Raw genomic sequence first — 23,685 nt, 5'->3', positions numbered from 1 at the left:
ACCCAGTATGTGTAGATTGCGTTGCATAATACAAGAACTTAAAAGACTATATTTGTCACTATTTACATTATAGTTCCATCCGTTAATGTTCCAAATGTTACATGTCATTTGCATTTGGCCGGAAAACATATAATTGGGTTAAACTTAAAACAGAGATTCGAGGCTTTTTTCTTGTTCAATTGATAGACTGCAAATAATTCAGTGCCACAGTTTGCGCTTTTCTTCAAAATGTTTGAACTTTTGTATTATATGACTTCCATCAGTTGAAATGTCAGTCAATATCTTCATATATGCAGTACATTTATAAATATAAAATTATCTACATACATTATTCAAAAGCACAGGGAATACAGAAGGGTTTTTAACTAGAACATTTGTAAGTTTGTCGTAAAGTAAATGGATGCAAAAAAAATAATATTATTATATTGACGACGTAAGTTTTGATTCTAGTGATCATCTTATTCAAAGTAATAAAACAATTCCATAATAAAACCCATGTACATTAAAAGTCTTTACCGTTAATTATCATACAATCAATTAAAAATTTCAAATCTTAAATGATTAATAAATTGTCAAAAGTTAAAACCGAAGCGACTTTTGGAAACATAGCCGGGTGTTCATTTACTAGACTGTAGACTGTATTATACGACTTCCGTCAGTTTATTTATCAATTGATATATCCTAATTACTATACATTTTCATAATTATATGTACAGCGTAGGTTTAAATCCTTTAAACATAGGGAATCCAGAAGGATTTCTTAACTGGATATGATCATTTGTAAAATTGTCGTGTACTAAATTGCTGATAGAAATGCAGACAAAAACACGTTTAGTTTAAAACGACCAAAAGATAAAAACAGACCCCAGATATTTTATACTGAATTTCCTGTTCTTATCAACAGTATGTAATCATTATAATGTACGTAAGTGTTGGTCAAGTAATAGGTTCATTTTACACTATCTATCTCTGATTTCCTGGTTGAAAGAAGAACAATGTATACGTAAGTCTCAAAAGAGGGAAGTGGGTTAGGGTATAGGAGTCAATTATTTAAAGATGTTTAAAAAGTGAGTACTTATGTTTAGAAAGTAAGGACAACACTTATGTTTAGAAAGTAAGGACAATACTTATGTTTAAAAAGTGAGTACAATACTTATGTTTAAAAAGTGAGTACAACACTTATGTTAAGAAAGTGTGTACAACACCTATGTTTACAAAGTGAGTACAACACTTATGTTAAAAAAGTGAGTACAACACTTATGTTAAGAAAGTGTGTACAACACCTATGTTTACAAAGTGAGTACAACACTTATGTTAAAAAAGTGAGTACAACACTTATGTTAAGAAAGTAACCTATGTTTAGAAAGTGACTACAACCCTTATGTTTAGAAAGTAAGGACAACACTTATGCTTAGAAAGTGAGTACAATACTTATGTTTAAATAGTGAGTACAACACTTATGTTTAGAAAGTGAGTACAACACTTATGTTTAGAAAGTGAGTACAACACTTATGTTTAAAAAGTGAGTACAACACTTATGTTAAAAAAGTGAGTACAACACTAATGTGTAAATAGTGAGAACGCCACTTATGTTTAGAAAGTAAGGGACGACATCAAAAGTTCAATGAAGGATAAAAAACTTAATTCACATAGTTTTTTTGCCGACCCCCCTACCCCCCTTCTTAACTTAATTTGGGAAAAATTGATTTACCTATAAGGATATATGTAAAATCGATTTTAGATTAACAAAACTTGCAGCAATGTTGACCCCCCCACCCCCAAACTATTTGATTTAAGTTTTTTATCCTACATCGATCTTTTGATGTCGTCCCTAAGTAAAAAAAACGTATCGTCAATACTTATTTCTTGTGACATTCAAAGACATATTCAATTTGCATCGACTTATGTGGTTATGATTTATTTTTTGCAATGATTTTTTTAATTGAAATAAACTAATTTTACATATTTCAATCGGCGGAGGACATTTGAGCGCATTGATAGGACATTTTAGCGAAAAAAATAGGACGTGTGAGCGCCAGAATTTTAACCCATTTTAGCGAAAATTTCAACCTAGAGTTAATTTTCATTTAAACGACACGAACAGAAACTTCGTATTTTCCCTGAATTACAGGCAAAATGTTAAGTTATAAAAAAACCTCAAGTTTAATAAAGATTAGCCAATGTAACTGAATTTCTAAAAACCTAGATTATGAATTATGATTCCCCCCCCCCCCCATTTCTACGTCAGATTAAGTGTAACAGTAGTCAAATACACAATGTAATTGTTTAGTTCCAACCGTGAAACTGCAAAGGCGGATGCTTCTCCGTATCTTTGTTATAAATTAGTTTTCTACCAGTGACGAACAAAATTAACCGTTAGCATATGTGTCCATTAATCTAAAAATGTTAAAATGTCTGTTTTTTTTTAATTAACTTCTGTTATAATTGTTCACGTTGTAAATAATGTTAGATTATACGGTGTAAACAAACCTTCATTGCCAGTAAAAAGATGTTAAATATTTCTGTATACAAAAATTAACCGCACTATTTGAATCCTTTTCGTCCTCTTTATGTGTTCCGATATATTAGAATCTGAATTAATAATAAGAATAATAATGTGTCATACATTCTCTTCTGATTTTTGTAGTCAAAATCTCTGGATAACACACTATTGGTTACGACACAATACGGAAGTTATCATCAAATCATTTTTTCTCTAATTTTCTTTAATCTTAAGACAAGAAATCTGATTTCCTAGAAAAGGCTAAGAATAATACGAAAAACATCTTTCCTGTTATTGTGACACCAAACAAAATTATCAATAACAGGAATGAAAGACTAAAGATGTAACAACCTTAATTTCGGAATACATGATCTTCAATCAGATATATATTTAGTATAATGATAAAGTTGCTGATCGTCAAATTACAAATAATACCAAGAAATCTTCTGAACACAAAGAACTTAGATGTTTATTTGCAGAGCTCTCTTATCAAACAACCCAAACACAAATGGTATTAGTTTCCTTCAGTTACTGCGTGCATTCTTTGATATTGTATATCCCCCTATCAGAGACGTCTCAACATACTTAATTTCAGTATTTGACCTATCCTTCATATTATTCTCCATACATGTAAAGCACTTGAAATGACGATAGGAAATAATTCAAATTTGGTTATCTCCCTTTTACCAGAAAATCTCAACTGAAAAGTATCTCTCATTACGAAAAACTTGCCCAGACACCTGTTTCTTCTACAATTAATAATTCTCAAAGGTACCAAGCTTAAAAAAGTTTCGTCTTAACATAACTCACCAAGGATGCTCAGATCAGAATAGTTTCAAAGCCAAACAAGTACAAAGTTAAAGACTCTTAAATTCTCCCTCATAAATTCGTCCGAATTTAAAACATTTCTAATCTATCTACATAGCTAAATAAGAGACAAGTCAAATGTAGGCTTGGTTTGCTCGCAGTAACTTCGATAACAAAAATCGTGAGTGTTGTCACTCCAACATTGATGCAATTTTATCATACAATGTTATCTGTCTCTTTGAATATTGAAAAAGTTAATAGAAAAGACAACGCATTCTTTTAGAAACAACAATTTGGCCAGATTCGACACAGAACAAATATGGCACGGTTGATATAAATATAAAATTATGATGACTAGCTGTTGAACGTCCATCGGTTAAATGCATATGCGGGGATGAGGACTTGTTAATGTCATAAGAATAATAACCAAATTATTCTGAGTCCGAGCCGACTAGTCTTTGTTCCTACATACACTCGTTAGGGGATGAGAAGCAACTAAAACAATATAGTCTTTGGTTTTACCATACCGGGGTTCGGGCACACAACCCCTTGCACTCTTAGGCGAACATGCTACCAAGACACTACCAAGGCGGTTACTAGTATACATTAGAGAGGGCCCTCATGGGGTTTTTGATTATGTGATTAATTGGCCGTTTTTTTAATGATTATTTGATTATTAAGCCAAATATTTCATGATTATTTGATTACCGAGGACTGTATCTTTAGTTTATGATTATTTGATTACTAAAGATAAGCAAATATTTAATGATTATGTGATTATATTGGCAAAAAAATGGTGATTATGTGATTACTAGGACCCCCCCCCCCCCATGAGGGGCCTCATTAGAAGTTTATGTATGTTTGCTTATAAGTCAACAATTTACCAGAGATCAAATAGCTAGAGGTAATAGTACAGCCTTCTACAATGAGAAAACCTTTAGCGTATAGTCAGATATCTTATGCATAAACAATAAACAACAAATATGACAGACATCAGCCATCGATAACTTATTTCGTTGTCTCATTGGAAAGCATACCACATCTTCTTTTTTTATTCACTAAAATCTCGTGACTTGAGATAGGCACTCAAAGAATGTGAACAAACTTCCGCCTTAACAAGTTTTCATTTTGAGTTACACGAACACTACAAGAAGTGATAATAATAAGCAACCATTAAAATCTGTTTAATCTAAACTTTTTTCAATCTAACACACTATCCAGAGTTATCTGCAAAGTAAATAATGTATATGTATTGTGCCAGTTTATATTATTCGTTGCTAATACAAACAATGACATGCAGCTATAAAAGAAATTGTTTTCGTCAATCTTTGTATTTAGCTGTTGTTGTTGTCTTTTTTTTCAGAATCCAATTACAAGTCCTTGTTATTTCCATATTTGGAATACATTTGAGTATTCAGCAACAAATATCAGGTATATTGAAATAATTACTGTTATATAATCATCTTAACCTTGTGTATAACAGCTCTGTTTTAACAAATGTAAAAAAAGGGGATGTGGTATGATTGCCAACGGGGCACCTTTTCGCAACAGACCAAATGACGCAGAAATTAACAATTATGATCGCCGTACGGTCTTCAACAATGAGTAAAGCCCATACCACATAATCAGCTTTAAAAGGCCCTGAAATGATAAATGTAAAACAATTCAGACGAGAAAAATAATGGCAAAATTTAGTTCACTTATAAATTCTATCATTTTTGGGATACGATTGCTTTCAAGCAATCTGTAGACTTATACTATTGGCTCAGGGCCATACCCTCACGTCAACCGTTTTATTCTAAACATTAAGGAACATTTCAGATTCTTATGATTGTCTTGCTTTAAAATGTAAAAAAAACAAAGGGATTGATCTTAAACAACTTTCCTATAATGTTCTTTTCATAATCTTCATGTTTGATATTTCTCTTGACTTATATGCGTGTTTTTGACAACACGGATAATCAGAATTAAGCAGTATTTATATTTTTTTTTTTTTTTATAAATTTAGACACGTCAGAGGGAATTCCCCAGTTTTGATAAAAATGCGAGAGTTTTCTGAATTCCGATAAATCTATTTCTGTCATATAAGAACTGAAGTAGAGTTTTTCTTATATGTCACCATTATGAAACTGATATTTGATATTGTACTTCCATAAAGAAATAGAAAACCATCTAGGTCGTTTTATTAACATTTAATATACGTTCTTGCTCCAGGGTTTGTTTAGGTAATTATGCGCATGCGTATAGTTTTCTTGACTTCAATGGGGTATTAGGTTGAATGGTTGCTCTGGATTCCCCACTCAATTGATTAATTTAAAACTCATGGGATCCTTTCTATGTATTTCTGCTATTGAGGGTTATTGTTGTTGCATAATTTTAAATCATATGCATCATTTAGATTAAAATAAATGTAGTCCACATCGTAAAGGTGTAACTACAACACCGTATCAGCCGAAATGGAGTCTTCCATATTATCGTTTCGAGTTGGCTTCCTTCCAGAAGTATATTCCGTGATTTCTGAATCACAATACTATACAACACGTTGAGAAAAATTAACTCGTTCTGTCGATAAACGTCGTTATATATTAAAAACGATCGCAATTTAAACAGAGGAATGTGTTTGGAAAGGAGTCATGATCACTGACCCAAAGGAAATTATTTAAAGAGTTAGGAATGGGGTTCCTCCTAGAATTAACGTAGGAAAATAGGTGATAAGATACGAAGTGAAATACCTTCTCTTACTCTGAGTCTCACTGACTGCTGTGGAAAGTAAACTTGGAATTGATAGTACAAAAATAAAACACAATAGGCCTAAGTTTATTGTTCATACACTTTTATCCGGGATTGGCTATTTTGTAACTATTCAGATTACGTAAATTACATTTTACATGTCTTACATGTGCAGTTGAATTAGTTTTGAAAATAGTATTATCCAGCTAAATGTATGCATGTGTCAATGAAAACAATGGCAATCGTATCCCTCAGAGCAATCTGCTCTTTGATTGTTTATACCTTCATGTGTTTTCATTGGCTACGGCTTTAACCTTTCAGCTACTAATGAGGGTCACTCAAATCTTCTTAAATGCGACTAAAATACAATTCTATTTAAAAAAAAATCAATCCTTCATGAATGTTTATCTGTATCAAAACTGAACGATATAAAACAAGATGATGTGGTATGATTTCCGATGAGACAACTTTCCATTTGAGACTAAAATACGTAGAAGTAAGCGACTATAGGTCATTGGATGGTACCAAACAATGAGTAAACCCTGTACTGCATAGCATCTTTAAAAGTCCATACAATGGCATATTAAACAATTCAACGAGAAAACTAACGGCCTGAATTATGTACAAAACCATAAACAATAAACAAATATGATTCATACAGCAACAAACGACATTCACCAAAATACAGACTTGAGACCGGTAAATACAGAATGAAGCGGAGTTGAACATGCTACAGGTAGCCAGTTCCCAATGCTTCATATGCTTAGGATCATTGGCAAATGTAGAGATTCCTTAAAAAATAATTTGATCTGTTTAAAAACATTCAATTTATGCATCAATGTACATGTTTTGTAAATATATAGGAACAATCCAACTCTTTTGTAAACAGGATGTGACACAAGGCCAGCAGATGTCATATTTCTGCTTGACAGTTCAGGTAGTGTTGGAGGAAATTTTAACACAGAAAAGCAATTCATTGTAAACTTTACACAGGCTGTGCATATAGGACCTAGCAAGGTTCAAGTGGGCGTGGTCAGGTATGCATTCAATGCTGCTACAGAAATAAGTTTGAATGATTATAGTTCTGAAGGACCTTTACGTCAAGCCATAAACAACATACCATATATACCTGGAGGTACAAACACAGATTCTGCTCTTAGATATATATTCTACAATGGATTTACATTCCAAGAAGGGGATAGATCCAGTGTTCCTAATTTTCTAGTGGTTATAACCGATGGATTTTCTTACAATGTTGATGCTACAATCAAAGAAGCAAACAGAATTCATCAACACATGACAGTTTATGCAATCGGGGTAGGCAACAGCATTGATATTAATGAGCTCTCACATATAGCAACGAATAGAAATCATATGTTTACCGTTCCTGACTACAATGCTTTACACACACTACAGACTGAGCTCCACCCAATAGCATGTAATGGCAGTAAGTATCAAGTAATTGTTTTACTTCACGTTAAAAATATATTGACATTGATGAAACTATAACGTAAACATTACAGATTTATTTTCTTTCCTTGGGGTTACTTTTTATACCCCACGCAACGAAGTTGCGGAGGGTATAATGTTTTTGACCCGTCCGTCCGTCCGTCCGTCGTACCGTCCGTCCGTCAGTCCGTCCGTCAGTCCTGTTTATTGTCATCGCAACTCCTCTCAAACCACACAACAGAATTTCACAAAACCTTTTTATATGAAAAGGACATATTATGTTGTTGTGCATATCGACAGGAAATTGCGATTCAATTTTTTTTCTAGGAGTTACGCGCCTTTGAACTTATTTGCTTCTATGTACTATTGCAACAGTTTGTCATCGCAACTCCTCTCAAACCACACAACCGAATTTCATGAAACCTTTTTCAGATAATAAGGACATACTATGTAAATGTGCATATCGACAGGAAATTACGATTCAATATTTTTTCTAGGAGTTACGCCCCTTTGAACTTATTTGCTTCAATGTACTACTGCAGCAGTTTGTCATCGCAACTCCTCTGAAAATACACAACAGAATTTCATGAAACCTTTTCAGATAATAAGGACATATTATTATTGTTATTTATGTATTATTGTCATTTTGTTTATTTATTTTGGTTACATCTTCTGACATCAGACTCGGACTTCTCTTGAACTGAATTTTAATGTGCGTATTGTTATGCGTTTACTTTTCTACATTGGCTAGAGGTATAGGGGGAGGGTTGAGATCTCACAAACATGTTTAACCCCGCCGCATTTTTGCGCCTGTCCCAAGTCAGGAGCCTCTGGCCTTTGTTAGTCTTGTATTATTTTAATTTTAGTTTCTTGTGTACAATTTGGAAATTAGTATGGCGTTCATTATCCGCACTGAACTAGTATATATTTGTTTAAGGTCAGTTGAAGGACGCCTCCGGGTGCGGGAATTTCTCGCTACATTGAAGACCTGTTGGTGACCTTCTGCTGTTGTTTTTTTTCTATGGTCGGGTTGTTGTCTCTTTGGCACATTCCCCATTTCCATTCTCAATTTTATACTATGTAGATGTGCATATCGACAGGAAATTACGATTCAATTTTTTTCTAGGAGTTACACCTCTTTGAACTTATTTGCTCTAAGGTACTACTTCAACAGTTTGTCATCTCAACTCCTCTCAAACCACACAACAGAATTTCATGAAACTTTGTGCATATCAACAGGAAATTACGATTCATTTTTTTTCTAGGAGTTATGCCCCTTTGAACTTATTTGCTTCAATGTACTTCTGCAACAGTTTGTCATCGCAACTCCTCTGAAACTACACAACAGAATTTCATGAAATTATGTAGATAATAAGGACATACTATGTAGATGTGTATATTTACAGGAAATTATTATTCAATATTTTTTCTTATACAATTTATTTTTCTTATACTTATTTAATTTCTCCAACTGACAATGACAATGTGGGGACGTGGGGTATGTGAGCGTGCTCACTAAGGTTCTTTAATTTTATTAAAAAAAAAAAAATAATTCAGTACAAAACATCGTGTCGTACAAGAAGTACAAAAGCTCGTTAGGTAGTTTCGACATAGTTGTCCGACCTTGATAAATGAAAGATTGCAACATGTAACCTACGGAAAAGTTATTTCATGACTTTATTAACACCAACAAAGTCGTCCCCTTCCTTATACATCCAACACAGTCAAATAACGCATAAGTAAGCTATAGTTTTACCAATGGATTAGATATTGGAGCCCCCTGATTTATTTAACTAAGCACCTTTTAAAATAGAAGTTTGCTTAAGTAAGATTAGACATAAAAAGTTAGAGAATAAATAGGCAAGCATGTGAGTGAAAATTGTTTTAATTCAAAATACGACGAGGGTTTTGCATCTTCTGCTTTGTGTATCGCCTTATACGATTATTTTCAACTGTGGCAATTGTTAACACCACTTATTAGAAGAATAATGTGATTTTTATTTGTCCTTATCATAATTATATATCAACAATTATTTATGTTTTAGTTGATTCTAATGCTTTCATTCAGGGGTTTGTTTATATACAATCTTTTGGTCTTTGTTCATTAGATGTTTCATGGAAATTATACTTCATCTCCTTATTTATGTATATTTATTCGATAATGGATGGTTTTTTTTCAGTGCAAACAACGACACCACCAACAGTACAAACAGATTGTAAGTAAAGGCAAAGGACCTAAGTAGTGACTGCGAAGCAACAGAACAAGTCTCTAAATTTCTTTACTTTTGAAATTTGATATCTTTTAAAAGGATCATGAGGATGAAGTTAATCCACCGGGCGCTGTTGAAATAAAAATCAATAAATACACAATGATTTGAGGATAAATTCAATGCATGTTAAAAAAATTTGTGACATGCAATAATGTTTATAACGCTTCTTTCAAACGTTGGCGTTTCCAAACAATTCATAACAAGTACTTGAACAAAATCAACTAACTGAATTGCAGAAAAGGAGTAGGTCCAGTAATACCCCTTTTTGGTCCCAAAATATAGCAGTTTTACAAAATTGTATAAAAGTTAAACTTTTAGCTATTAATTTGAAAGTAGAATACTTCTGTACTGTACATAGATATGAGCTGTGACAATACAATGCAAATATATCGGGTACAAGCATCATTTCAAGTCATGCTAAATTGCTGAAATTCTTGAACTTTTTGCATTTTTGTTCAATTTTTAGACGTTTTCCCTTTGAAATGGAAGTGGCCGCATTTGTGTTCATTCTTAACATTTAGATGTAAGTTGTACTTGATGTAAATACATAACATATATAAAGGTTGAGAATGAACACGGGTGCGCCCACTTTCATTTTTGAACAAAAACCATCTGAAAAGTGACATATTATGGCATATTTGATAGATTTTTCATATTTACGCTTGAATTGGAGCGTTTTTAGTGACTAAAGCAGTTAACATCTTTCACATATACTAATTGAATCGACTAAAGTAGACACTTAAGTGTTTAACAAGTGTCCAACATGTTTCATCAGATGAACCTGAAATATGAGCCAAAATCGGTCTTTATGTTTTTTTTTGTGTGTCTATTTTGAAAGTAATTTCTATACATAATAACTAAAATACATTATGAAGATATACAGAAATGATTTCAAACGATATACAATGTTTTGGAAATGACTGGTTTTTGATTGAGTATAATACTTAAGTTATAGTTTTGTTTTGTGCTTTGTGTCTATCAGATGCGCTTATCCTTTTTCAACAAGTTCAATGCATTTTAAAAGTTTGTTCAGATGATGCACTGTTACACTAATGTTTCAGGTTAAGGAGATGGTTGAGCGTTTGCTAAAATATTTAAAGTTTTTTTTTGTATTCCTTTCTTTCTTTCTAGCTTGTTCTAGTTCACCCTGTGTACATGGTAGATGTTTCCACGATCCTTCAAGTTATGTATGCCTTTGTCAAACAGGATACAATGGAAAAAACTGTGATAAAGGTACGACAGATACTGTACTGGGATATATTAATGAATAGGAACCAAAATTATCACTAATCCATGTATAAAAAGCATAATATGGTGAGGTGGAAAACCCATTTGTTTACCCATAGAAAGACTGAACTCACATGGCATGTCTAATATTATATTATACATGTAAAAGAGAAGTTAATTTCGATTCTACAGACATAATTATAAGTGTACGTTTTGAATTGCTTGACACGTTTTCCGCTTGTCGCGTTTTGGTCACTCCTTGATACTTGATATATATAACAGGTAACATTAAGAGCTGGCAATAACAATAAGTAACAGTTTCTCGTCTTTAAAATCTATTTACTCAAATATAAATATGCTGAGTAATTTTTATGTTACATTGTACTTGTGTCTTTGGATGCATGATACACGACTGATAACGTACCGTATGTTGTTTTGTTATCCACTTAATTTAAACGAACTACAGTAACTGTAAATTCATAATTCATAAATGACTTGCAACAGAAAAAAGCCTCCTCCAAGAGAAAAAAATTAAGTCTTAAAAGTGAATCATAAATTGTATTAACTTTGCTTTAGTCGGATTCATATTTCAGTTTTGTCTTCTTCTTGCAACAGACCTCAAACTAATGGTTACTTGATATTATTGTCTATAATCATTCAGGCGTATATTCAAGAATGAACACAACTGATTTGAAACTTACTTATCACTATTCGAAAGCACTTGTAGTTTGTTTTGTTTTAATTTTATTGTATTATTTGGGGGGGGGGGGGGGGGGGGGGTAAAATATTATAAAGTGCAATAATTAATTTATAAACTGAAAGTTTGATGATTCTTTATCCTGTAAAAAGTAAAATCACAAACATTAAATTTGTTATAAAAGATATTTCTCCAGATACAGTCATTGTGAATGAATATATTTCTGTCTGTGGTGGTACATGGTTCCTAGCCAATAATACATTCTTAACGCGTTTGGAAAACAATTACAATATAAGTTGATATGGCAACATTTCCCGCTTTTTTACATGACTTTTTGAATAAAATCAAATGAGGAGAAATTTACCATACCTCTTTACAGTATTTTTTTTTTAATTTGACGTTGCATAGGTTAAGGACATAGTCATTGTAAAAAATCCAACTAAATTATGATAAAAGCAAGACAATAATGATATCTGTTTAATATGTATTCATTTTCATGAGACAGATGTATGTAGTAGTGCACCGTGTCAGAACGGAGGAAAATGCTATATGAATGGTGCAGACTATGTGTGTGTGTGTAATAATGGATACTTTGGTAAAAACTGCCAGACAGGTAAAATAATTGTACAATTGATATGACTGAAAAGGGTATAATTCCATAGCTTTCTGCATACTCCAGGATAAGTTTTATTTGTTGAAAGTGTCCTTTCTAAGATGTAACACTTGACTCTCATTATACAAAAACATTAACGTTACTAATTTTACTGCACCAGATACGCATTTCAACAATCAATTAGTCTTCAATGATGCACGTGAACAACATATTTAGTTATAAAATCACAATTTCATGATTGATACTATAGCACTTCAATGTATTGCTATGTGTTTATTTAATCTACATTGGCTATACGTATAGAATATTAAACATGTTTAACCCCGCCGCATGTTTGCACCTATCTCAAGTCAGGAGACTCTGGCCTTTGTTAGTCTTTTATTTTTTAAAATTATTTTTGATTCAAGTATTCACAACAAGGTGGTGTGTGTAGCTTGAAAAGAACACATCTCACTTTCTATTGTGGGACTGTTATGAAAGCATTGTTTTAACAGTTACATTTACCCGTTTCATTATATAAGGTAGTCCTTTTCTATAATTTCAGCTCCAACTCAAGCACCAGGTATGTGCAGATTTTTTGTCACATTTGTTGCAAAAACTTCCATCGTAAATATTTTGGACAAGGTCGATAAGAAATTGGACAAACATGTTTAGCCTTTTACAATTTTTTGGGTTAAAACATGTTTTCTTTTGTTTCATCATATTAGTAAGGTTCAGAAAATAGTTTGTAACTTTTTAACTTTTTTGGATTCGAGTGTCACTGATGAGTCTTTTGTAGACGAAACGCGCGTCTGGCGTATATATATAAAATTTTGTCCTGGTATCTATGATGAGTTTATTGATATGTAGAAATGTGTTCAGTGAATGTCGAATTTCCAATTCAATGTTTGTTCTCCTTTATGTTTTCCGTTCTAAAGCTAGGCTTTAAATAATAATAATAATAATAATAATAATAATGATTTAATTTTGTTATGTCTAATATTAGAGGCATCCTAGATAAACTTGACATGTTTGACACTGGTTGTTTCCTTAAACGTAAGCGGCTTCAATCCTAAATGACAGTTTTAAAATGTTTGATTTGAAAACACAAAATCGATATTATTGACTATGACTTTGTTGCAAAAACTTTGAAAAGCGGTTTACTTTAGCTGCCTTCTACTGTTGCCTTTATTGAAATGATTACACATCTTTAAACCTTGTTTACAAATTTTTAAATAATTTTCTCTTCCCCTTTAAAGTTATGGTATTTTTTTTATTATTTAAAAAAAAAAAATTGAATATCAAATAATTACGGACAAAATGAAACCGAAAAGACATGAAAAATATGTAAAAAAAAAATTAATTTGTTACTGACATCAATAAAAGTACAAAACACAATTGATAAAGATGTCAAGAACTAATTAACGATATAAACTCACCTTATCGTATTTCTTTAAAGCCAGTTTATAAACATAGTTTTGCATACCAGTAAATGTGTTAGGGTTATCATAATTATTTCTTCAGAAATTCAATATCTTAACATTCGTTCAGTTCCTAGAAATTTTGTAAATTAAAATACAGTAACCTAAATCCCACATATGATGTAACCACATTTTTTCTACAAGTAATAAAAAATTGAAAAGTGCAGTCATGTTTTAAATACAACCTAAAATTGAGCATTCAATAAATAAGTAAATTATCATTGCAAGATAAAACCAAGACATATGAATAAGATTGACGGAAATTGCGACACTGCATAAGTTATACGGACACTTTCACGAATTGGTTAAACACTCTTGCGACAAGTTGTTGATCTTTTGGAATTTTGGATCCTCAATGCTCTTCAACTTTGTACTTGTTTGGCTTTATAGATATTTTGATATGAGCGTCACTGATGAGTCTTATGTAGACGAAACGCGCTTCTGGCGTACTAATTATAATCCTGATACCTTCGATAACTATTTACACCACTGGGTCAATGCCACTGCTATTTTCTTATCCCAGGTATAGATTACCTTAGCCGTATTTGGCACAACCGTTTGGAATGTTCGATCCTCAATGCTCTTCAACTTTGTACTTGTTTGGCTTTATAAATATTTTGACATGAGCGTCACTGATGAGTCTTATGTAGACGAAACGTGCGTCTGGCGTACTAAATTATTATCCTGATACCTTTGATAACTATTTAGATATTTATCTGATCTGTTATTTTACCAACTTCATGTCATTCCTGATTGTGATAATTTGACTGAGTGTGGAATCACATGATGGGCAATGTTTACCCTTTTACATACACCGTCTTTATCCTTGTTTCAAATTCGGTTCTTGTTTGTTACCTTGAATTGTATCTCTTCAATCGATTAATGAGGTTTGAACAAAGGAAAATTAATGATGACGCAAATTAAGTTCTTCAAATGTCATGATTCGACACGTGATTACGGCCATTTATTTTGTGTTGGTATACAGTTATCAAAATACAACTTTAGAATTTTACATACAACTATAGGTCATAAAGGTGAAAGGTCTGCGCCAAGTCAGGAATACGACAATTGTTTCCCATTCGTTTGATGTGTTTGAGTTTTTGATTTTACCATTTTGCAAGGGACTTTCCGTGTTGAATTTTCCTTGGAGTACGGTTAGTTCGTCTTTGTTTTTAACTTTTAACAGTTATTCTTTTTGGGCTTTGTCGCCCAATTTTGGGTATGACTTTGGAATGAAGTGTGTTGCATACAAAACTTGGTCTATCTATTCGGTCAATGGACAGGAGCTCACTTAGCAAGTGTTTCATTCAATTCTGATCTACCCTTTCGTTGTTGTGTGTAAATATCAGCATACTGTAACCTAATAGAGTAAGAGTGTGCTTATTCTTGAAGAAAACAGATTCAATGTACGAAGGGGACGTATATATACACAACTGCTAAAATGTGCAATATGAAAATATGGAGATGTAGAATGATTGTCAATGAGACATTTGTCAACAACTGAAGGTCATCGTACGAAATTTGACAGTAACCAAACTTATTATGTATAGTAAGTTATGAAAGACCCCGGCATGACAAATTATAAACAAATGAAAATAGAAATCCGACTGCCTGATGTATTCTAAAACCAATAAAACATGTGTGAAAAAAAGTACAAATATGACAGACATCATCCAAAGGCAACAATCTAATTATAAGATCTCGACTTTCGACAGATACACACAGAATGTGGCTAGTTTAAACATCTTTGCGAGTGCTCAATCTGGACAGTTGTGTAACAGCACAACAATTAAACAAAATAATTATATTTGTAATAGATAGCTGCAGTACAGCCCCATGTCAGAATGGTGGGACTTGTTATACGAGTGCCGCTGACTATTTGTGTAGGTGTAAAAATGGTTACAGTGGCAAAAACTGTCAAACTGGTAAGAATTATTATTCTTCACGACAAAAAGTAAAATCGTTTAAAAATGAAGGATGAATATATATAAAATGTGAGTTTGAAGTGGTTCTGTTTTTTTGTCATTTGATTACGGACTTTCCGTTTTGAATATTCCTCGAAGTCTGGTATTTTCGTTTTTAACCGGATTTTTGTGACAAAAATGTCGGTTATTGCTTTGGGGATGTACGGCGGGCGGACAATGGAGTTGTCCGTGCATTTACGCATGAACTGTTCTACCAAAGCTTCCCAAATTTTAATATGTTGTTACTAATGAAAGAATGGAGGTCAAATTCAATAATGACGAATTTGACTTTTACCGTTCAGGAGTTATGGTTCTTGAAAGATTGAAAAATGGAGTTTCCAGTCGTGTCCGTGCATTTATGCATGAACTGTTCTACCAAAGCTTCCGAAATTTTAATATGCTGTTACTGATGACAAAATGGAGGTCAAGTTCAATAATGACGATTTTGACTTTTACCGTTCAGGAGTTATGGTTCTTGAAAGATTGAAAAATGGGTTTTCCCGTCGTGTCCGTGCATTTTCTCATGAACCATTCAACCAAAGCTTTTGAAATTTTAATATGTTGTTACTGATGACAAAATAGAGGTCAAGTTCAATAATGACGATTTTGACTCTTACCGTTCAGGAGTTTTGGTTCTTGAAAGATCGTAAAATGGCGTTTCCATTCAAGTTGTTGCATTTACTCATGAACCATTCAATCTAAGCTTTTCAAATTTTAATATGTTGATACTGATGACAAAATGGAGGTCAAATTTGATATTGACGATTTTCACTTTCACCATTCATCAGTAATGGTTCTTGTGATATAGCCAGGACACAAATAAATGTTAATAAATCCGGTTTGCTGTCGTTGTGACAGCCTCTTGTTTTGCTTTGTTATAGTAGTAAAGTACATGAAAATTGTAACAGTACTTTTCCCTTTCCAATATTTTCGAAATCCAATGATAACTTAGTACATTTGCTGAGACTGATTTTTAGGATTATTTTTTTGTGTATTACGTATTAGTCTTTAATCTCAAATGAAACATATTTATCAGCCAAGATACAATATATCGTTTTGAAGTTGAAAGCGTAGAATTAACTCATGAAATGTTTCAGGATTTATACTGGTACGCTAGACTCGCGCCTCATCCGCCAAAGTAAATATTCATACGTTACTCTTCACTTCGATGTACATCAGTACCATTTACAGGGTGTACTCATATGGTCCGAGACCACAGATATTTCGTAGTGCATTTCTTTTAGACAATAAATGAAAAATTAAAAAAATCACACCTGCGCTTTCTCAATAATGTTTTGGGACAAACTATAGAAAAATTATAGAAAACTTCATCAGCTCTAACTCAAAATATGGACAATTTTATGTTAAGGGGGTCTTAAAATCTTTTTACAGATTCCGAAGTGCCAATTTTTTTTACCTTTTTCAGCTTGACCAAATCACTACTTTACTTTAAATTTCATGACCCAAATTTTTTTACAGTGTCATTTCACCCCCTACTTGCTATGTGAGGCATAAAACATAGAGAAATTAATTTGGAAGGGATATCAAATATATTGACAAGTAACAGGCTACCCACGCTGGGGACTATATTCGTGGACAACGAAAAACGAAAATCAAGCCAAAAACGAAAATCAAGGGACGACAATTGTGGTCTCGGAACTAATATCGTAGAAAAAAGAACATACCGAGCAGTATAATATGTAAGAAATACTTGAATCGATACCACACGTGTAGTACGGTGACCATCATGAATTGGTTGACCGATACGATATCTCTGTGTATCGAACTTTATATCGTTATAGTTGTCTGATTTGAAATATAATCGAACATTATAAAAAAGAAGATGTGGTATGTTCTTTTCTTTGTCTTCACCGTCATGAATTATTCATAAATGTTGTATGAAGGGTACTGCGGGAATAACAGTAGGCGGTACTCAAAAATACTATTTCGCTTTGGAGTTCAGACGCCTTCGTAGTTTTTGGTTTCTCACAGTTTATATTTACCATTTGGATAAATGATCTTCCAATATATTGCTTATTACTGGTGCGTCTTATCTTTTCCAGTCCCGACAGCCCAAACTGGTATGTACATACAGATTTATTTTGTTTAATATGTTATCACAAAGACACACGACACAGTTAAGTTTACGAAGATCACATTTCAAATAAAATTAAAAACCAATTGTTCAGAGAACAATTGCAGGTCTTTCTACATCTAAGAAATTTTGAAAAGGAGCTAGGTTCTTTAGATTGATGCGATAAATAAATGGTTTTGATATGCTTTAAAGTGAACTAAAGGAGATGATGTGCTACTTCCGGTTAAGTAAATGTTACTTCCGGTCTCATATAATAGCTTCTTTCACACTGATTCCAAAAATATATAGTCTTATATACTTTTAAAATTGAGAATGGAAATGGGGAATGTGTCAAAGAGACAACAACCCGACCAAATAAAAAACAACAGCAGAGGGTCACCAACAGGTCTTCAATGTAGCGAGAAATTCCCGCACCCGGAGGCGTCCTTCAGCTTGCCCCTAAACAATTTTGCCTGTAAACCTGGATATAATTGACCACTTCCGGTTTAGAAAAAGTAACCTCTAGTCTTTAGTGATAAGTAAATGTATTTGTGTTACAAAATATATCGATTCTGAGTACTTTTATATGAATGAAGTGCAAAAATAGCTACTTCCAGTTTTCTCAAGGTCACTTCCGGTTGTCATTTTTCAAGGTTATAAGTCACCTAATCTTTTGTACAAGGCCATATAATGAACGTAGTTGAAGTTATAATCAAATAACCTTATATAAAGACATTACAGGGGCACTAACTCCTATAAGATGCTATTAAAATGTATCAGACCAAATGTAACATATCTTCATTACAATAAAGCAAACATTTTGCACTTGTTCTTTTATATGTATCTTTCAAATTGTCAGAGAAAATGCAAAAACAAGCAAAAGTCACAATTTAGAACTTGACCTTGACCTTTGACCTTGACCTCATTTTCTACGTTATGACCTATAGGCCTCAAATAAAAACATTCCAGGGTTATATGGTTAACGGTTGATGAGTTGAAAACACATACCGACAGATTTATGGTGTAAAAGTAGATAACTCCTATAAAATTTCATCGAATAGCTTCGATCCAAATTAGCCAAATATTCAAGAAGATGTAACGAACAATTTCGTAAAAGAATTTTGTCGATATATTTTATTTTGTTACGAAGGAGATGCACACAGATAAGAAACAGAGAATATGGAAATAACTCTTACAAAGAAAATGGTTAGGCTTAGCAGGGTGAAATTTAAAAGTGCATAAACTATACGATACAATATGAGAAATATCTAAGTGACATATTGCGAAACAAACATTTATCGCAAGAACAAAATTTGCCGGAAAAAAAAAAAAATAATAATAATAATTTGGCGGAAAAAAAAAATAATAATAATAAAAAAACAATTGTTCAGAGAACAGTTGAAGGTCTTTCCACATCAAATAAATTTTGATAAGATAATTTCTTCATACTGATAGGATGAATAATAGTTTTATACTTTTGAGTGAAATAAGGGAGATAATATGCTACTTTTGGTGAAATGAATGTCGCTTCCGGTCTCATATGATGGCTTCTTTCACACTAATTCCAAAAATATATAGTTTTTATATATTTTTGTATGCAGAACGGGAGATAATTGGCTACTTCCGGTTTGTCGGAAGTCATTTGTAGTCTTGAGTGATAAGTGTTTGTATCTATATCACAAAATATAGGGATTCTGAAAAAATGCAAACAAGGCTACTTCCGGTTTTCTCAAGGTCACTTCCGGTAGTAATTTTTCAAGGTCATATGTCAGCTAACCTTTTGTACAAGGTCAAATGGCTTTATAATGATTTAGTTGATGTTATAATCAAATAACCTTATATTAAGACATTTCAGGGGGACTAACTCCTATAAGATGCCTAAAATTGTATCAGACGTAAAGTATCATATCTTCATTTCAATAAAGCAGACATTTTTCACTTGCTCTTTTATATGTATCTTTCAAAGTGTCAGAGAAAATGCAAAAACGAGCAAAAGTCACAATTGAGAACTTGACCTTGACCTTTAACCTTGACCTCATTTTCTAAGTAAGGACCTCGGGGCCTTAAACAAAAACATTCCATGCTTATACGGTTAACGATTTATGAGTTTAAAAAACATATCAACAAATTTATTTCGTAAAGGTAGATAACTACTATAAAATTTCACCGAATTACTACGATTCAAATAATCCAAAAATTTCTGAGGATGTAACGACCAATTTGTAAAAAGAATTTTGTCGATATCTTTTTTTGTTACAAAGGAGATGCACACAGATGATAAACAGTGAATCTGGAGATAACTCTTACAAAGAAAATGGTTCCGCTTAGCAGGGTGAAATTTAAAAGCGCATTAACTATTCAATACAATATGAGAAATATCTAAGCGACATATTGGGAAACAAACATTAATCGCAAGAACAAAATTTGGCGGAAAAAGAAAATGATAATTAAAAACCAATTGTTCAGAGAACAATTGAAGGCCTTTCCACCAAAAACCATGTGTTTTAATATTAGGTTTAAAATGTCATTTCAATCGCAAAAAATAGCTACTTCCGGTTTACACAAGGTCACTTCTGGGTTTTTTCAAGGTTAAATGGTTTGATACCTATTGCCAAAAGTCTCATGACTTTATCATGTATACATATGAGGTAAAAGCAAAGATCAAAATCTAGAACGTCTAATTAAGTTATGACCTTGATATCAATTTCAAGGTTATAAACCAAGGACCTCAAATCAAAAGACCATATGTCTTAGTTATATTTGGTTAATGAGTTACATCACCATATGCATATTTTGAAATACAAGAGGAGAGAAAATTCCCTTTTACGTTCAATCAAAATTTAAGTGTTACGACATGTCGCAACTAACAATTTAGTAAAAATAATTTGTCAATATCTTATACGGTTTTGGGAAATAAGTGAAAATAAGCCATATTCAATATTTAGAATACGACCTTGACCTTTGACCTTGACCTAATTTTCATTTTTTTGGACAAAGAACCTCAAATCAAAAGATCCGAGGTCTCTATCACATATGGTTTACAAGATAGAATTGCATATCACCTAAATCAAATGCATAAGGGGAAATAATTCTCATATAAAGTTTACATATCGCTTCGGTCAAAATACAACAAATCATGCAAAAGATATAACGAACAATTTTATTAGATAAATTTGTCGTAATCTTTTACGGTTGCGAAGGAGTAGTGGACACCAGGAAAACAATGTTTGGGGAGATAACTCCTACAAAGAGAATTATTCGGTTACGCAGTGTAAATTTCAAAGGCGCATAAGCTGTTCGATATCATGTACCAAATATCTAAGCGACCTATTGCGAAACAAATATTTATTGCAAGAACAAAATTAGGTGGAAAAAAAATAATCAGAAGAAGAAATACAATAGGTCTTTCCACAGAAAAGTGGAAAGAACTAATAATCTGAAGAAATACAATAAGGTCTTTCCACAGAAAAGTGGAAAGACCTAATTAAAACATTAGTTTTTACATGTAGAATACTCTTGTTTTGCGACGATAGTCATCAATTAAGCGGAAATGAAACGGTAAATGTTTAGTAAAGTGTATAAAAATTCCAACATCGGTACATGGCTTTCACTGAACATACGTCTCTATAGTAAGTTTTAGAATGTCTTTTTAGAAAAGATAATATCATTAATATTATAACAAAAGTTAGACGTCGAAGCAAAACAATGTATAATAACTCATTATTAATTAATATTATGTATGTAGATGGTGTTTTATATGTTTTAAAATATTTAATGTTTATATGTAGGGTTTTGTGCCAGTCATCCCTGTCAAAATCATGGAAAATGTTTTGAGAACAATCAAGGATTTGTCTGTGTTTGTGCCGCAGGCTATAACGGACTGACTTGCAGTGGTTAATATCTTTTTTGTTTAGAACTATTTAAATTGTGATATTGGCATGAGTTCTTATGTAACCTTTTTTAGGCAGAAACTTCTGTTTTTCTAAGGAACAATTTTCCTGTGATATCCACATAAAACTGCAAAAATCTTCTACGTTTACCACATCTTTGTAAGTAATGATTTTCTTATGGAACTATATTATAAATTATACTTTATTGCAAAAAGTGAGACCCTGACGGGTTATATTATACATAAAGCTGAAATTGTCTGAATAGTAGCGGCTAATTCCACACGTTGAAGTTGTGTTCATACAAGTACAAAGTATACTTATCAATGTATATGATTTCTGTTTTCTGTTTTTTGTTATGATTTTATTTATTTTTTCATAATAGGAAATACTATCTCAACTACTTGGATCCCTATCCCTGCTGTAGGATGATGACCAGAATGAAGCCAGAACCAAATCTCATTTTAAATAAAATTTACATAGACAGTTAGATGTTTTTTTTTATTAGTTTTTTGTATATATATCAATATACACAAGGCATGTTTTATGATAGACAAAAAGAAGAAATTTGTCACCATTGAATTTCACATATATTGTTTGGTGAAGTAGTCTAAGTAATTCCCCCACATTGATCACTAGCCTCTGAAGACTGAGGTTGCATATCCTTTGGATTAATTAGAAAATAAATAATCTGACACAATATTGACTGCTATACCCCTATTTTGACATTTTTGCCTATTGTGTGCGTTTTTTCCCACTCATTGTTGTCAATATAATGCAACTGTCGTACAAGTAAGAGAATTAGCTACCTTTAAATCCAAGTTTATACGATGAAACAAAACTACTACTGCATATAAAATAATCATCAAACTAAGAATGAATTATGAACTGATATTTAACATCGATTATAGGAGTCTTTGATCGATCGGACGTCGTTTTTGTAATACTGGATGTCACATTGAACGTCGATTAGAGGATAAAATATTAACACATAGTAGAGAATATGACGTCACATTGGACGTCGATTGATGATCGGACGTCGATTAGATACCGGAGGTCGGTCTAAGTCTAAAATATAAACTAAATGCAGGGATATTTATATATATATATACATATGTGTTAACTAAGAGAATTTTTAGTGTATTATATAGTTTACGTATTGTATAATAAATCACTTAAAATGTATATTTATTTGTAAGTAATAATTCATCACAGTTCGCTTACTGCACTATATATAGAGGAACCATATTATCAATATATTATTTCTCGAATCATGTCTTTCACTGAAAAAAGATCGTCAGTTATGCACTCTCTAAGGACGTCTTTTACCAGATAAAAAAAAGTACCTGCTTCCTTGCACCAATTAAAGTTCAATCATTTTCAGGATAACATTCTACAGGGTAATCTAGAAATAATTTGTGTTCCGTATGTACTTAATCTTCACTAATCAATATGCGTATGACTGAAGGACGGTCGACCAACTAATTTAGATTTTATTTGCCGTTTCTTCTATGTAGTATACATGTAGCAAACTTTTCCATCCATTTGCTCGTCATGTGTTGGAAGTGAGGATGTCTAAATTTTTTCACATCGGAACTGGCGTATACTACAATGATAACACACGATATGAATATCACGTCCTTTAAAACGGAAACCATTCACCTTCTGAAATCACGTTTTACATGAAATTAAATGATGAATACAATACAATTATTAACTTTTGATTTTAGTTGATACAATGATTTATCAACCCAAGAGATATGATATTGACGGAGGCCAACGGCTTTTAACACATACATAAAGTCTAAAACGTATAATTTATCAAAAAAAAGATGACGTATTCGGTGATTATTAAACAATTGATGCTATTAAAAGTCGTGTTTTCTTGACGACGTTTCCAGACCATGACTGATAAACAATAAACACACTCTTATATGTAAGGTTTACAAGCGTTTAATAAGTAAGATGATGTTTATTTGATAATAATTCTTATATGATTTGCAT

At 32.4% G+C, this 23,685-nt stretch overlaps 1 protein-coding gene across 3 annotated transcripts; it reads left to right on the top strand.

Annotated features, from left to right (window-relative positions):
• Nucleotides 1–910: 910 nt before the first annotated feature.
• Nucleotides 911–22,171, top strand: LOC139490645 (matrilin-2-like). 3 transcript variants are annotated; one of them, XM_071277547.1, is made up of 11 exons: nucleotides 911–1,003; nucleotides 4,674–4,741; nucleotides 6,930–7,487; nucleotides 9,670–9,705; nucleotides 10,891–10,992; nucleotides 12,189–12,296; nucleotides 12,841–12,858; nucleotides 15,574–15,681; nucleotides 17,784–17,801; nucleotides 21,583–21,687; nucleotides 22,067–22,171. In XM_071277547.1, the coding sequence occupies exons 1-11, from the start codon at nucleotides 996–998 to the stop codon at nucleotides 22,111–22,113; spliced, it is 1,176 nt and encodes a 391-aa protein (XP_071133648.1). In that variant the 5' UTR covers nucleotides 911–995; the 3' UTR covers nucleotides 22,114–22,171. The 3 variants fall into 3 exon arrangements, with proteins under 3 accessions (XP_071133648.1, XP_071133646.1, XP_071133647.1); XM_071277545.1 differs by having other exon boundaries at nucleotides 958–1,067; XM_071277546.1 differs by lacking the exon at nucleotides 911–1,003 and adding an exon at nucleotides 1,054–1,114.
• Nucleotides 22,172–23,685: the final 1,514 nt, after the last annotated feature.

This window comes from Mytilus edulis, chromosome 10 (genome assembly GCF_963676685.1).
Source record: "Mytilus edulis chromosome 10, xbMytEdul2.2, whole genome shotgun sequence".
In the NCBI taxonomy this organism is placed as follows: Eukaryota; Metazoa; Mollusca; class Bivalvia; order Mytilida; family Mytilidae; genus Mytilus; species Mytilus edulis.
Note: the sequence above shows the minus strand (reverse complement) of the source record. Positions and strands in the feature narration are given on the sequence as shown.

Bases quoted from the DNA above. Each gene is read 5' to 3' on its own strand.
- LOC139490645 (XM_071277545.1), top strand. The intron at 4,742-6,929 runs GTATATTGAAAT...TTTTGTAAACAG, and splicing joins TATTCAGCAACAAATATCAG to GATGTGACACAAGGCCAGCA. The intron at 10,993-12,188 runs GTACGACAGATA...TTCATGAGACAG, and splicing joins TGGAAAAAACTGTGATAAAG to ATGTATGTAGTAGTGCACCG.